Consider the following 15,542-nt stretch of genomic DNA (forward strand, 5'->3'; position numbering starts at 1 on the left):
TGAAATTTCATGGAAGTAGTTAAATAGGTATAAAAAAGATAAACTGAGTAATAAATTATGTATTTAAATGAAATACAGAATAAATAACTATGCAGCTATATCGGACCCTGGTCAGACGCCACTTGGAGTACTGTGCTCAGTTCTGGTCGCCTCACTACAGGAAGGATATGGAAGCCATAGAAAGGCTGCAGAGGAGATTTACAAGGATGTTACCTGGATTGGGGAGCATGCCTTATGAGAATAGGTTGAGTGAACTCGGCCTTTTTTCCTTGGAGCAACGGAGGATGAGAGGTGACCTGATAGAGGTGTATAAGATGATGAGAGGCATTGATTGTGTGGATAGTCAGAGGCTTTTTCCCAGGACTGAAATGGTTGCCACAGGAAGACACAGGTTTAAGGTGCTGGGGAGCAGGTGCAGAGGAGATGTCAGGGGTAAGTTTTTTACTCAGAGCGTGGTGAGTGCGTGGAATGGGCTGCCGGCAATGATGGTGGAGGCAGATATGATAGGGTCTTTTAAGGGACTTTTAGATAGGTATGTGGAGCTTAGAAAAATAGGGGGCTAGGAGTAAGTCTAGTAATTTCTAAGGTAGAGACATGTTCGGCACAACTTTGTGGGCCGAAGGGCCTGTATTGTGCTGTAGGTTTTCTATGTTTCTAAATTTGAGCACTACCAATAGTACTACAGTACCGTAAAACTGTGATTTAGTTCTTAATAGTTATCAGCAGAGGAAATTATCCAGTGTAGGTAATTAACAAAATCAGTGCAAACACCTAGTACAGATAATGGACTGCCTTCATACAATGATATCAACGATTGCATCCTCTAAATCTTCATTTTTATTATAACATTCAAGATGATTGTTGATATCTTCAAATTCTTGGTAGGTCCTAACTTGTTGAGGTCGTGAAATTGTTTCATTTTTACTCCTGTCTGTTTCTGGCACCTCCAACAACGAATGCCCGGAACCGCAGTGCACAAAACCGTTCTGAGTTGTCTTATTGCTTAAAAGACCACAAGACCATAAGGCATTGGATCAGAATTAGGCTGTTCAGCCCCAGCCCATTAATCTGTTCCGCCATTCCATCATAGCTGATTTATTATTATCCCTCTCAACTCCATTCTCCTGCCTTCTCCCCGTAACCTTTAAATATACTCAATCTTAATATCCACAGACATCTGTGTCAATGTCAAGGTGCTCCTTCCCTGCGCTAGTCTGCAGGTCACCTTTGGGCAAGGTGTAGCACCTGCTTAGCACCACCCCCCCCCCCCCCCCGCCGGATCAGTGTCACTTGAAGCCATGGGAGCAGGTGGTGAATGGTCATATGAGCAGCTGGTGTATATCACAAGTCCTGGTTATGTGACCACTGACACCAGGCAGACAATCTCTGTAGAGTATTGATAATGGCTGAGGTCACCCGTCTTGTAAAGACACACTGCCCAGAAGAAGGCAATGGCAAACCACTTCTGTAGAAAAATTTGCCAAGAATAATCATGGTCATAAGATCATGATTGTCTATGTCATACAACACAGTACACAGTACACAGTTTCACCCAGAGAGTGGTGGTTATAGGGAATGCTCTGCCCCAGAAGGCTGTGGAGGCCAAGTCTCTGGATGCTTTCAAAAAAGAGATGGATAGAGTTCTTAACGATAGTGGAATCAAAGGTTATGGGGATAAGGCAGGAACTGGATACTGATAGTGCATGATCAGCCATGATCACAGTGAATGGCGGTGCTGGCTCGAAGGGCCGAATGGCCTATTCCTGCACCGATTGTCTATTGTCTATTGTCTATAATGATGATTATGATGACATATAAAAGGAAATGCTCTGCAAGTCAGCAGCAACTATGGAATATTAAAGTATCAATGTTTTTCTTGTATTGGATTTCCAACACCTACTCTTTTTTTTTCAATTTTTGTAACAAGGGCAAACTCTTAATATGCTGAATGCTATGAACATCTGTCAGGATCTGTGGAATGTCACATCCCTTTGAAGCATTGTTCCATTGGCTAGTGGATAATTTGAATTACTTTTGAAACCAATTTGCATTTTTCTTTTGCAGTATGACTGGTTTTTCAATGAAGATGGAGACATGGATGAGAAGGTAGGACTCGTACGTTCACTATAACTTGAAGACTCGTAACCAGAACTTTGGGCACATTGCCCTTCATAAATTAGAGTATTGTATACAGAAGTTGTATACGACATTGGTGAGGCCACATTTGGAGAATTATGTGCAGTTCTGGTTACCTACCAACAGGAGAGATATCAATAAGATTGAAAGAGTACAGAGAAAATTTACAAGGATGATGCCAGGACTGGAGGACCTGAGTTATTGGGAAAAGTTGAATATATTAGGACTTTATTCCCTGGAGTGTAGGAGAATGAGGGAAATTTGATATTCAAAATTATGACAGGTATAGATAGAGGCAATGTAAGGAAGCTTTTTCCACTAAGGTTGAGTAAGACCTGAACTAGATTTCATGGTTAAGGGTGAAAGTTGAAATACTTGGGGGGAACCTGAGGGGCAACCTCTCCATTCAGAGGGTGGTGAGAGTGTGGAATGAGCTGCCAGCAGAAGTGGTGGTTGTTGGTTCGATTTTAGCATTCAAAAGAAGTTTGTATAAGTACATGTATGGAGGGCATGGGTCAATGGGACTAGGCAGAATACACTATACCAATTCAAAACTAGTTTTTTCTCCTTGCAGTTCCTCCATATCTTAAATGTTTTAATTATTTTTAAGTACAACTATGCTTTAAAGAAAATTAATTATTTTTTAAATTATTTGAATCCTTTTGAGCTGTGATTAAGAGAAATAAAAAAACAAGAGCAGCAAACCATCAAAGGGTTCAAAGTAAATTTATTATCAAATTACATATATTTACCTTGTACAACTGAGATTCATTTTCTTACATTTACAAGAAAATAATGAAATACAATAGAATTTGCAAAATATGCATACATAATCAAAGACTGACTAACAATCAATGTGTAAAAATAGACACATTTCTCAAATAAAAAATGCTTAGAACATGGGTTTCAAAAAGTCCTTGAAAGTGAGTCTGTAGGTTGTAGCAACACACATAAAAAATGCTGGTGAACACAGCAGGCCAGGCAGCATCTATAGGAAGAGGTACAGTCGACATTTTGGCCCGAAACGTCAACTGTACCTCTTCCTATAGATGCTGCCTGGCCTGCTGTGTTCACCAGCATTTTGTTTGTGTATTCCAGCATCTGAAGATTTCCTCCTGTAGGTTGTAGAATCAGTTCAGAGTTGCAATGGTTGAAGTTCAAAGATCAAAGTACATTTATTGTCAAAGTATGTATACTATGTACAATCTTGAGATTCATCTTCTTACAGGCAGCCACAAAACAAAGAAACACAATCGAACACGTTAACAAAAACACACAACAAAGACAATCAAACACCAAGCGTATGAAAAAAGAACAAATCATATAAACAATAAAAAAGTAAACAAATAACACACAGAACATTAACGGAAGAGTCCCTGAAAGTGAGTCCAAGTCACAGAGCCAGTTCAGTGCTGAGGTGAGTGCTGATGGTTGTAGGGCACAGCTGCAGAGTCAGTTCAGCACTGAAGCACCTGGATCAAACTGCACTAATAGTTAAAAAAGTAAACAAAAACACATGGAACATGAACAACGGAGTCTCTAAAAGCAAGTCCACAGCTGTGGAGCCCGTTCAGCGCTGAGGCAAGTGAAACCCGTTCAGGAGCCCAGTGGGGTGGAAGTTATCCAATCCTTTTTAGGAGCTTGATGGTTGCAGGGCAATAACTGTTCCTGAACCTGATGGTGTGGGACCTAAGGCTTCTGTACCTCCTGCCCAATGGCAGCAGCGAGAAGAGTGCTCGTCCCAGATGGTGGGGGTCTTTGATGACAGATGCTGCTTTCTTGTAGTAGTGTTCTGTGTAAATATGCTCAGTGGTGGGGAAGCCTTTACCTGTCCTGGACTTGGCTGTTCACCACTTTCTGTAGATATTTCAGTTCCTGGGCATTAGTGTTCTCATACCAGGCTGTGAGGCAGCCAGTTTGGATACTGTCCATTGTGCATCTATACCAAAGCTTTTGGTGACATGCAGAATCTATGCAAACTTCTAAGAAAGTAGAGGCATGCGGTGAAACACTCCATTACACCATAAGACATCAGAGTAGAGTTAGGCCATTTAGCCCATTGAGGCTGCTCTGCCATTGGATCACTCAGATCCACCACTTGAGGTCTCAACGTGGCCACTATGCCTTGCCAACCTGCTGGAGCAGTGAGGACTGCCATCCGTTTGAAAGTTCGTATGACCACAGAAAGGGCATAGATAGCAAGAGCAAAGAGCAGAATGGATAAATAACGTTCTGACCCCATATTCATTCAACATTGAAGTTTAAGTTTGATTTTGCAAGTGGAATTCATCAGCATCTGTTTAGTAGTTAGAGATATTTAAAGTCACTTTCAAGGACTCTACAACTTATGTTCTCAATATTATTCATATACATATTTTATAAATTGCACAATTTGTCTTCTTTTGCACTTTGGTTGCTTCTCAATCTTTTGTATAGTTTTGTATAGTTTTTCATAACTTCTATTGTATTTCTAAATGCCCGGAAGAAAATGAATCCCAAAGTCATCTATTTGATTTGAACTTTGAACATTTTAATGATTGCGAAAATGCTCTTCAAGTAGGTCGGAGAAGTACTGGCTTCATCTCTCCCAACTGCTCATCTTTCACGGGATAATCACTGTTCTCATGGAGAAATCTGCATCTAACTTCACTATTTGCTGTGATCAGAAGAAAATGCATACACCTTTATGAAATAGGTGTAATTATTTGTAACTAATAAATGACTTTGGAAACAATATTGAAATAAAAATAAGCTTGTAAAATGTATTTTGTTGTAGGCCCCAGTTGACCATGGAAGTAATACAGAATTACAACCAGTACCAAACATAGACCATCTCCTCTCAAACATTGGGAGAACGGGAGGAGCACCAGGGGATATCTCAGGTAATAAAATAAATTCAATTTCTCTGTAACGTTGGCTCATCCAAACTGATTTAATATATTAAAACTGTAGATAGTTAGTACAGTTCTAGTTTTAGTGGTTTAAGACAATTTTTAACTTAAACAACAAGAACTAAAGCAAGCACTCAGCAGGTCAGGCAGCATCTGTGGAGAGAGAAACAGAGATAACATTTCGGACCCTCTTTTATCTGAATGACCCCTGCAGCATCTCTCCATGGCAAACCCTGATTTGACCCTATCCCCCACCCCAGTCGACTGTTTACTCATTTCCATAAATGCCGCCTGACCTACAGAGTTCCTCCAGAATTTTGAGTGTGTTGCTCTGGATTTCAAGCATCTGCAGAATCTCTTCAGTTTATAATGTGTTCCCCCCCCCCCCAGTTCTCTCAAAGGGTCTGTTAATTCTGTTTCTTAATCACAAATGCTGACCTGTCAAGACTGCAAATTTTGTTTTAATTTCATATTCCTGGCACCTGCAGTTTTTAAAAATCATTCATTCTTTGTTTTGTTTTGATGATTCTAAAAGTGTTGCTGAACTTAAGGTTGTCAGACCAGGATAACTGGTTGGTTGATCACAAGCAAGTTATTGGCTTGAGTTCTTCGGTGGGGATTTACTATTAGTGCTGAATAATTTGCATTATACTCAGGGATCTGTGGGAAATTCCATTAGCTTTTGGTACAACAATACAATGTTTACAGCCCAACCATGTTGCAGGGAATTGTTTTCATATGTGCCTCAACTCAATTTATTTAATTTTTAATTTAGAGATACAGCACGGTAACAGCCCCTTCTGGCCCCAGCGATCCCATATTGCCCAATTGTACCTATGTGACCAACTAACCTACTAACCTGCACGTTTTTTGGAATGTGGGAGGAAACCGAAGCTCCCAGAGGATGCGGTCACAGGGAGAATGTTCAAACTCCTTACAGACGGCAGGGCGAATTGAACCCGAATCGCTGACACTTGCTAATCACCTCACCACCAAGCTGCCCTATATTTTTGACAACTTATTTTTATTAGATGTTTGATGTTGTAACAGGATATGCAGTTGCTCAACAAGAACATGCTATTTTCTTTAAATGTTTATTTAATCACATCATTTGGCATGCCAGGACATCATCCAAATCATGTTACAAACTAGAGGAGGTCTGCAGATGTTGGCAATCCAAGCAACACACACAAAATGCTGGAGGAACTCAGCAGGCCAGGCAGTGTCTATGGAAAAGAGTGCAGTCGACATTTTGGGCCGAGACCCTTCGGCAGGACTGGAGCAAAAAAGATCAGGAATAGATTTAAGAGGTCGGGGAAGAGGAGACAGAAACACCAGGCGATAGGTGAAACCTGGAGGGGGAGTGGTGAAGTAAAGAGCTGGGAAGTTGACTGGTGAAAGAGACACAGGGCTGGAGAAGGGGGAGCCTGGTAGGTAAGGATACAAAGTGATGGAAGAAAGAAAAGCGGGGAGAGGCACCAGAGGGAGATGATGGGCAAACAAGAAGGTGAGAGAGGGAAAAGGGGGTGAGAACTGGTGAAGGAGCGGGCGGGTGGGACCATTACCAGAAGTTCGGAAATCGATGTTCATGCCATCAGGTTGGAGGCTACCCATGACAGTGGAGGAGGCCATGGATGGACATATTGGAATGGGAATGGGAAATGGAATTAAAATGGGTGGCCACTGGGAGATCCCACTTGTTCTGGCGGATGATGCTCGGCGAAGCAGTTTCCCAATCTATATCAGGTCTCACCGATATACAGAAGGCCACACCGGGAGCACTGGACTCAGTATATCTTCTTACCTACTCATAGCCTCTCTCTGGTGCTCCTCCCCCACCTTTTCTTTCTTCCATAGCTTTGTATCCTCATCTATCAGACTCCCCCTTCTCCAGCCCTGTATTTCTTTCACCAATCAACTTCCCAGCTATTTACTTCATCCCTCCTGGTTTCACCTATCACCTTGTGTTTTTCTATCCCCTCCCCCAACTTTTAAATCTACTCCTCATTTTTTTTTTCTCCAGTCCTGCCGAAAGGTCTCGGCCCGAAACGTCGACTGTACTTGTTTCCATAGGTGCTGCCTGGCCTGCTGAGTTCCTCCAGCACTTTGTGTGTGTCCAAATCCTGTTACATGACACCCATGATACCAAAGTCATAAAACATAGAACAATACAGCACAGTACAGGCCATTCAGTCCATGATGTTGTACCGATCATTTAACCTACTCAAAAACAATCTAACCCTTCCCTCCTACATAGCCCTCTATTTTTCTATCACCATGTGCCTATCTAAGAGTCTCTTAAATGTCCTTAATGTATCTGCCTGTACCACCACCCCTGTCAGGGTGTTTCATGCACCCACTACTCTCTGTGTGAAAAAAAACCTACCTCAGACATCCCTTCTTTACTTTCCTCCATACAAGTGAAAGTTATGCCCCCCCCCCATATTAGCCAATTCCACCCTGGGAAAATGTCTTTGGCTATCCACCCGATCTATGCCTCCAAGTCATAGCAAAGGGGTTAAGCAATCACCATTAAAGTTTACCAGATGGCTTTGATCAATTCCCAATCTCTGCATTGGTAACAGGTTCGGAGGGCTGGTTAGCTTTCCTTTCAATAACATAGTTATCTGGAGAAACTGGGTGAGATGAAAAGTCTTCTAGTTTTTTGTTCTGATATTATCAAAAGTCTAGCTATTAACATGTTGGGACCAAGGTATTCTACGTTTACCAACTAAAGGTGAAAGTCAGTCACCATCTGGCAATTATACACTTTTATTAGGTACACCTGTACACCTGCTTGTTAATATAGATATCCAATCAGCCAATCATGTGGCAGCAACTCAATGCATAAAAACATGCAGACATGGTCAAGAGATTCAAATGTTGTTCAAACCAAACATCAGAATGGGGAAGAACTCTTAAGTGACTTTGACCGTGGAATGATTGGTGGTGCCAGACGGGGTGGTTTGAGTATCTCAGAAACTGCTGATCTCCTGGGATTTTCACACACAACAATCTCAAGAGTTTACAGAGAATGGGGCGAGAAACAAAAAAGAACATCCACTGATCAGCAGTTCTGTGGGTGAAAATGCTTTGTTAATGAGAGAGGGAAGAGGAGAATGGCCAGATTGGTTCAAGCTGACAGGAAGGACTCACATGTTACAACAGTGGTGTGTAGAAGGTCATCTCTGAACACACAACACATCAAAGCCTTGAAGTGCATGGGCTACAGCAGCAGAAGATCACAATGGGTTCCACTTCTGTACCTAATAAACTGGTCACTGGTGGGATTGTAATTGTTCAGCTGCAAGAGCAGTCACAGTTTCATTTGGTTAAAAGGTACATTAATATCACAGAAATGTATATACATCCTGAAATTCTTTTTCTTTGCAACCATCCACGTAAGCAGAGGAGTGCCCCAAAGAATGAATCACAGTTAAATGTTAGAACCTCAAAGCTCCCCCCACCCATGCATAAGCAGCAGTAAGGCAACGACCCCCTCCCCCACCAGCAAAAAAAACTATTGGCTCTCCTCACCAAGCACTCAAGCATGCAGCAAACCATCAATAAAGACACAGACTTGCAGTACCCCAATGACTACTCATTCACCCGGTAATTCAACATACCACAGGCTCTCTCTCTCCCTGATAAGGGAAAAAGAGGTATTCCATTTCACAGTGAGAGGAGATATAACGAACAACTCACTGGTTTATGATGTTAAAAGTCCGTTGAGTTGCTTTTTCCAAGCTCTGTGCCCAAAGATCTCAGGTCTCTGCGCACACAGCCAGAAATCTTCCGTCTCCCACGACACACCGATTTCCTGCAGAGGCACCGACCTTGGGTCCGTCTTCCTCCAGAGCCACAAGATCCCGAAACTCCAAAGGCGAGCTAATCTTCTAAGCCACATCCTTGGTATATCGAATAACAGCTGGTCATGAGACCCCAACAGCAGGTCCCATTCCCGCAAAGAACCAAAGTTAGGGTGTAACTCCAGATCAGGACCTTCAAAAGAACCCTGAAAGGGAAAACTAGAGATATTAAAGATAGAATTAGAGCTGTTTCTGAAGATGCAAGCAAAAGAGTCGCCGTTAGGCGCCATTATCTCCTAAGCTCCTGATTGAAGTGTGTACTGCCACTTGCAATTCTTGCAGAGCTTGGAACATTTCCTGACATGATTTACAACCAATCTGTAGAGCCTATGGACTGCAGGATTGAGAATTGGATGAAATAAGACTGTAACACCATCAGACATAGGAGCAGAATTAGGTCAATCGGCCCATCGAGTCTGCTCCTCCAGTCTATTCTGGCTGATTTACTATCCCTCTCAAACCCATTCTTCTACCCTTGTCCCTGTGACAATGCCCTTACTAAACAAGAACCTATCAACTACTTTAAATATACCCAATGTCTTGGCCTCCACAGCTATTTGTGGCAATGAATTCCACAGATTCTCCACCCTCTAGCTAAAGAAATTCCTCCTCATCTCTGTGCCCTCTGGTCCTCGACTGCCCCGCTGTAGGAAACTTCCTCTCCATGTCCTGCCTGCTAGGCCTTTTAATATTTGATAGGTTTCATGAGACCCCCTTATTCTTCTAAGCTCCAATGAGTACAGGCCTAGAGCCATCAAACACTCCTCATACATTAATCCTTTCATTACCAGGATCATTCTCATGAACAAGCCTCCATAAGCCTAGAGCTGAGGCATGATTAGATTGATACTATAGAAAACATCCTCTCCACATCCACGCTATCTAGTCCTTGTTTAAATTGGCAGGATGATCCTGCAAAAATGTTGCTCATCTAAAATCCTCTGTTATTTTAATATAGGCTTTACCTTGTTTTCATCCAATGAATCAATAGCCTATAGAGAATTGTGAATTAGAAATTCAAATAAGCATTGTTATGGAGTCATCCATTAGAATTGTGGCTATAGTTATTTTTCAGCCCACCATAGTACTTAACTGACTGTAGGATTCAGGTTACAGATGATCCTCTTATAAAATATATTATTAAAGAAAAAATACTTCTGGAGTACACTATGATGTTTGCATGAAATATGATATTTGGTAATATTATTAATGTGCTATAATTTATACTATAATAATGAGTGATGTTTTTAAAACTCATTTGTTTACTTAAGTAACTTAGACCAATAGTTTACATCTTCAGCAGAATCTGGTTTGGTGGCTGATGAATATACAGACTGTCCAGGAATTAGTTAATTAGCAATAATTTGAAAACTGCATCTAAACATGCATCTGTCTTTCACTTGTGTGTGTTCTTTTCAGGTCCTTCTCACGTGCTCTTCTTATAGCTTGACTGGTCTATCTTTGCCTCTCACCATAAAGTTCATTGTCCTTGAGTGAAACGGCGTACCATCTGTGAATTATAAACACCCTTAATTGTTATAACGAGTTGCAGTAATGCTTGAATGGAATATCTTGGCATGCAATTTTTAAAAATCATTTTGGACTTTTTTTTGCTATTGAAGTATAAGTAAACAAGAAGTTAATTCTGGTAGCATTTAATAACAAGCAAATCAATATTTCTAAATCTGTTGGCGGGCCGGTAATCATTAGAACACTGATCCCTTATTCCTATTCCTGTTTGACCATTCCAAGTAAGGATATGCTGTCTTTAGAGAGAGGATCCAAAGGAGGTTCACGAGAATGAAAGGGTTAATGTATGAGGAATGTTTGTTGACTCTGAGCCTTGACTTGCTTGAAGAATGAGGGGAGATGTCATTGAAACTTATCGAATATTGAAAGACCTTGATAGAGCGGACATACAGAGAATGTTTCCTTATAGTGGGAGAGTTCAAAACCAGAGGGCACAGCCTCTCAACAGAAGGATGTCCTTTTAGAACAGAGATGAGGAGGAATTTCTTTAGCCAGACAGTAGTGAGTCTATGGAGGCCAAGTCATTGAGTATATTTAAATAAGAGGCTGATAGGTTCTTGATTAAACAAGGTGTCAAAAAGTTACAAGGAGAAGGCAGGAGAATGGGGTTGAGAGGTAAAATAAATCAGCCATGATGGAATGGTGGAGCAGGCTTGATGGACCAAATGGCTGTATTCTGCACCTATGTCTTATGGTCTTTACAGTAAAAATGGATTAATAGTCTTTTTAATGGATATTTTGAACAACTTTCATTTCATCATGTCTATCCAAGAGTCTCTTCAATGCCTCTAACATATCTGTCTATCACCAGCCTTGACACTAGATGAAAGGTCAAGTTGTTCAGCATGGTGATATTACAACCATGGTGAGAGAGTCTAATGTAGATGCTAAAGATTGCATTGAGGTTATCAAAAAAAAAGCAAGAATTATTTCAACCAGGTGTACTCCCCGACCTTTGGTCATATAGTCTTATTTCACAGCTCTCTTACCCCTTATCAGGTAGCTATCAATCAAACCTAAACAGAAATCTGATTATTTTAATCAATGATAAATAATCTGTAAAGACATAGCTGCAGTTTCTTAAGCTATATTACATGATAAGGATGGTGAAGTTAAGGAATCATAGGAATTGCTGCTTCTTTTTTCCAATTTCCTCTCTGTATTGGGTGTTTCCTTACGTTCTTTCTACTATTTCTTGTTCCTAAAGCGGACCTCGTGGAGAAATAAAACTGGGTAGGATCTAGCTCCTCTGTCGTAACGCTCCGTTTAACAAGAAACGTTTGTTGATCATGAAGAGAAAGTGGATGAGACTTGGGTCTGTGCTTCAACTGAAGTATTGTTTGCATGCGCAGAAAATCAAAAAAGACAAAATCATGCCCAGAAAGTCAAAAAAGACAAAATTAATAAAGAGAATGAACTGGCAGATTCTTATGCGTGATTAAGTGCAAACATAAAATTACTTCTCTTTTCCATCAGTGTTTACTTTTGAATACCCGCTTACACAAGGCTATCCAGGGTTTGTCCCAACTGGAAATGTTTACCTTGATTCTAATAAGCTGTGTTAACTTTATGTAGAACATAGAACAGTCAGCACAGGAACAGGCCTTTCGGCCCACAATGTTATGCCGAAACAATTAAATTAGTAATCAATTGGCCAACTAAACTAATCCCTTCTGCCTACAGGATATCCATATCCTTCCATTTTCCTCATATTCAGGTGCCTATCTAAACATCACTTAAAAGTTCCTGATGTATCTGCCTCTACCACCACCCCAGGCACCCACCACACTCTGTGTAAAAAAAAATGCCCTTCACCATTTGCCCTTCACATCTCTTTTGAAATTACACCCTCTCATCTTAAATTCATGCCCTCTTGTATTAGACAATTCAACCCTTGGAAAAAGATGTTGTCTGTCTACTCTATCTATGTCTCTCATAATCATAAACCACTATCAGATCTCCCCTCAGCCTCTTTAGCTCCAGAGAAAACAACCCAAATTTGTCCAACCTCTTGTTATAGCACATGCCCTCTAATCCAACTAGCATCCTGGTAAATCTCTTCTGCACCCTCTCCAAAGCCCTGAAATCCTTGCTATAATGGGCCAACCAGAACTGTATGCAATACGGCACTTGCATGCATGTAACTGAGGTAACAGATGATCCACAGAAATCCACCCATTATGCACCAAAATGGTAGAATGAAACTTGTGAGTGTCCATGCAGATTACACTACAATTTCCATCTAATACATATATATCTTATAATTTGATATGCAGTTGTATCAGACACAAAATTAAATATTGCAACTCAACATCCCCACTGCACTCATTCATTCAGATTCATTTATTTACTATGTACATCAAAACATACGGTGAAATTCATCATATGTGTTAACAACCAACACAACTGAAAGATATGCTGAGGGGCAGCCCACAAGTGTCACCACACATTCTGGCGCCAGCATTGAATTACCAACATATTCAGCAGAACAACACAAGCATCAACATCAGAGCAACAGCAACAAAACTACAGCAAAATAAGTTCCTTTCCTCCTCCGCACCCACCCACCCATCCAGACAAGCACACAGACAGTCCTCCAACACCAGGACAGACCAACTCTGGTCTCCAGTCTCTAGTGGACTTGCGGACTTCTGACTTCCCCAGTAGACTCGCAGACCCATCTCATCTTGCTTATCCCATCACATTGCAATTTTAAAACTTAAAATTCTTATGTTTGTTTTGCCCAGTCACCCCTGAATTTCAATAATCAGATCAATTCTCTTGTCACTCTTATAGTTTGCAAGCTTCTGGTGATGTACTAAGCCCCACATCTCCTCCACTCTTTCTTATAACTGAAGCTACCATTACCATCTCATGCAGAGTGTAAGCTATAGTATCTGAGTTATTTATTTTTAAAGTCCTGAAAAAAGAGCTCTTTCCACATATTGGACCAAATCTGAAGTAAGAGGGTGTGTATGGCATAATTGTAATACATTAACTGCAAAATAATGTATTTGGAATCGTGTACAGTATACTACAGCATTCATGTTTCAGAGAATTCTTGTGTTTCAGAGTTGCAGCCCAGTCTGTGATTTTCATTCCAAGAAAAGTTAACTAGCTTTATAAACAGTTTTAATTTTGTTCACAGAATCAGTAATAGTGAGATGCTGTGATAGGAAGGTGAGGGGTCAAAGTCAGTGACTTTGATCCTTCAGTTCTACAGAAAACTACCATAGTAGTTTCCCCATGTACAAGATTAGATTTTTTTATATAAAAGAGTCTTTAGTCCTTTATGTTTCTTTTGCTAAGAAGCAAAATTAAGATTATTTTGTTTTAGTAGTGAATTACTGACAAACCTTATCTGCCTATTCCATTAAATTCCATGAAGGTGATGAACAGGCAATCCATTCATTACTTTAGCAAGGACAAATTTTGTTGTAACAAATTGCAGACTGGGAAAGTCCCGAGGCAGCAAGTTGCTGCATGCGATGTCAATGTGGGAGTAGAGCCATAGAACACAACAGCACAGAACCAGGCCATTCAGCCTATCCAGTGCTGCCTAATTCCATTGATCTGCACCTGGACCAAAGCCCTCCACACCCCTCCCATCCACGTACTTGTCCAAACTTCTCAAATGTTGAAATCGAAGCCGCATCCACCGCTTCAGCTGATGGCTGGTTCCACACTCTCACCACCCTCTGAGTGAAGTTCCCCTTAAACATTTCACCTTTCACACTTAACCTGTGAGCTCTAGTTCTAGTCTCACCCAACCTCAAAGGAAAAAGCCTGCTTGCATTTCCCCTATCTATACTCCTCATCATTTTGTACACCTCTATCAAATCTCCCCTCGCTCTCCTACACTCCAGGGAATAAAGCCTAGCCTGTTCAACCTCTCCCAACAACGTCCTTGTAAAGTTTGTCTGAGTAGATAGTAGCTGTATTCTACTGCTGTGTCCTTACATTATTTCCAGTATTATTTTACATAAATCTAAAGTGATAGAGGTTAACCTGTCATCCCATGCAGCATTGGATCAGTTACTTGCTGTACACCCTGCCCGATTGTCATCCGACATTAAAGAGAATAGACAGCATTCACCATGATGACCCGTCCAATATATTATGTGACAGTTAAACGCACCCTCCCCATAACCTAATGTACCCTACTATTTTGTAAATAATTACAATATAACATTTTCATTGAAAAATACATCAGACTATTTTTCCACCTTGGCTTTAACTAACTTATTTTGGTATCAGGCATTGTGCTTTAGCATTGATTCTCCTATAATTTTGTCTTTACCTAAGACACCTAACATTCAAAATTCAAAGTAAATTTATTATCAAAATATGTATCCCATATACAACCTTTAGATTCATCTTCTCGCTGGCATCCATAGGAAAATAAGGAAGTACAAAGAATCCATGAAAAAGAACTTACACAACAAAGGCAGATACCCTAAAACTGAGTGTACACTGTACACTCGGTTAATTGCAGATGTCCATGGCATAAAAAAAGTTTGGGAACTCCTGGTCCACAGGCTGTGGAGTCAGTTCAGCACTGAGGCAAGTGAAGCCAGGAGCCTGACGGATGCAGGGCAACAACTATTCCTGAACGTGGTGACATGGGAACCAAGACTCCTGCACCTTCTGTCCAATGGTAGTAGGAAGAAGAGAGGGAGACGGGACGGGCTCAGGTGGGGGATCTTGGCTGGCACAGAGCAGGCATGTGAAGTCAATGAAAGATGATAGAGTAGAAAGTTGCACTCTTCTGAGGTGGGAGGATTAAAAGTGTAATTTATTGTTTGATTACTTGGGCCAAACATTTTGAAGAAGCATATATAGCTTTTTATATTAGTGAAATTTCAGCAATGTTTAGCAAACATAGTTTGCACTCTGCCTTAATTCCATCATTTCTTCGTCTTTCATACTCCACTCTAATTCTGTCTTTCTTGCCTGTTGTGTGGAGTCCTAATATTAACAATTTTAATTGAAAACAGCTTTGCATTTTATGTGAGCAAAATCTCATTGTCTGAACTTGAATCCTTTAACCTTGACACAGTACTTGCATGATGATAAGTGAGAAACTTAAGAAAGCAATTCGCTGGTAGATATATTC

General features: G+C 40.8%; 1 protein-coding gene across 5 annotated transcripts in view; it reads left to right on the top strand.

The window, feature by feature from the left end:
• Positions 1–15,542, top strand: part of LOC134340331 (rho GTPase-activating protein 23-like) — a 490,201-nt gene that overhangs the window by 460,102 nt on the left and 14,557 nt on the right. For all 5 annotated transcript variants that reach the window (XM_063037438.1, XM_063037439.1, XM_063037437.1 and 2 more), the window contains 2 exons: positions 2,065–2,106; positions 4,913–5,018. In XM_063037438.1, coding sequence (XP_062893508.1) covers positions 2,065–2,106; positions 4,913–5,018 — 148 coding nt within the window. The remainder of the gene's footprint in view (positions 1–2,064; positions 2,107–4,912; positions 5,019–15,542) is intronic.

The sequence above is a fragment of the Mobula hypostoma genome, chromosome X1, assembly GCF_963921235.1.
Source record: "Mobula hypostoma chromosome X1, sMobHyp1.1, whole genome shotgun sequence".
Taxonomy (NCBI): Eukaryota; Metazoa; Chordata; class Chondrichthyes; order Myliobatiformes; family Myliobatidae; genus Mobula; species Mobula hypostoma.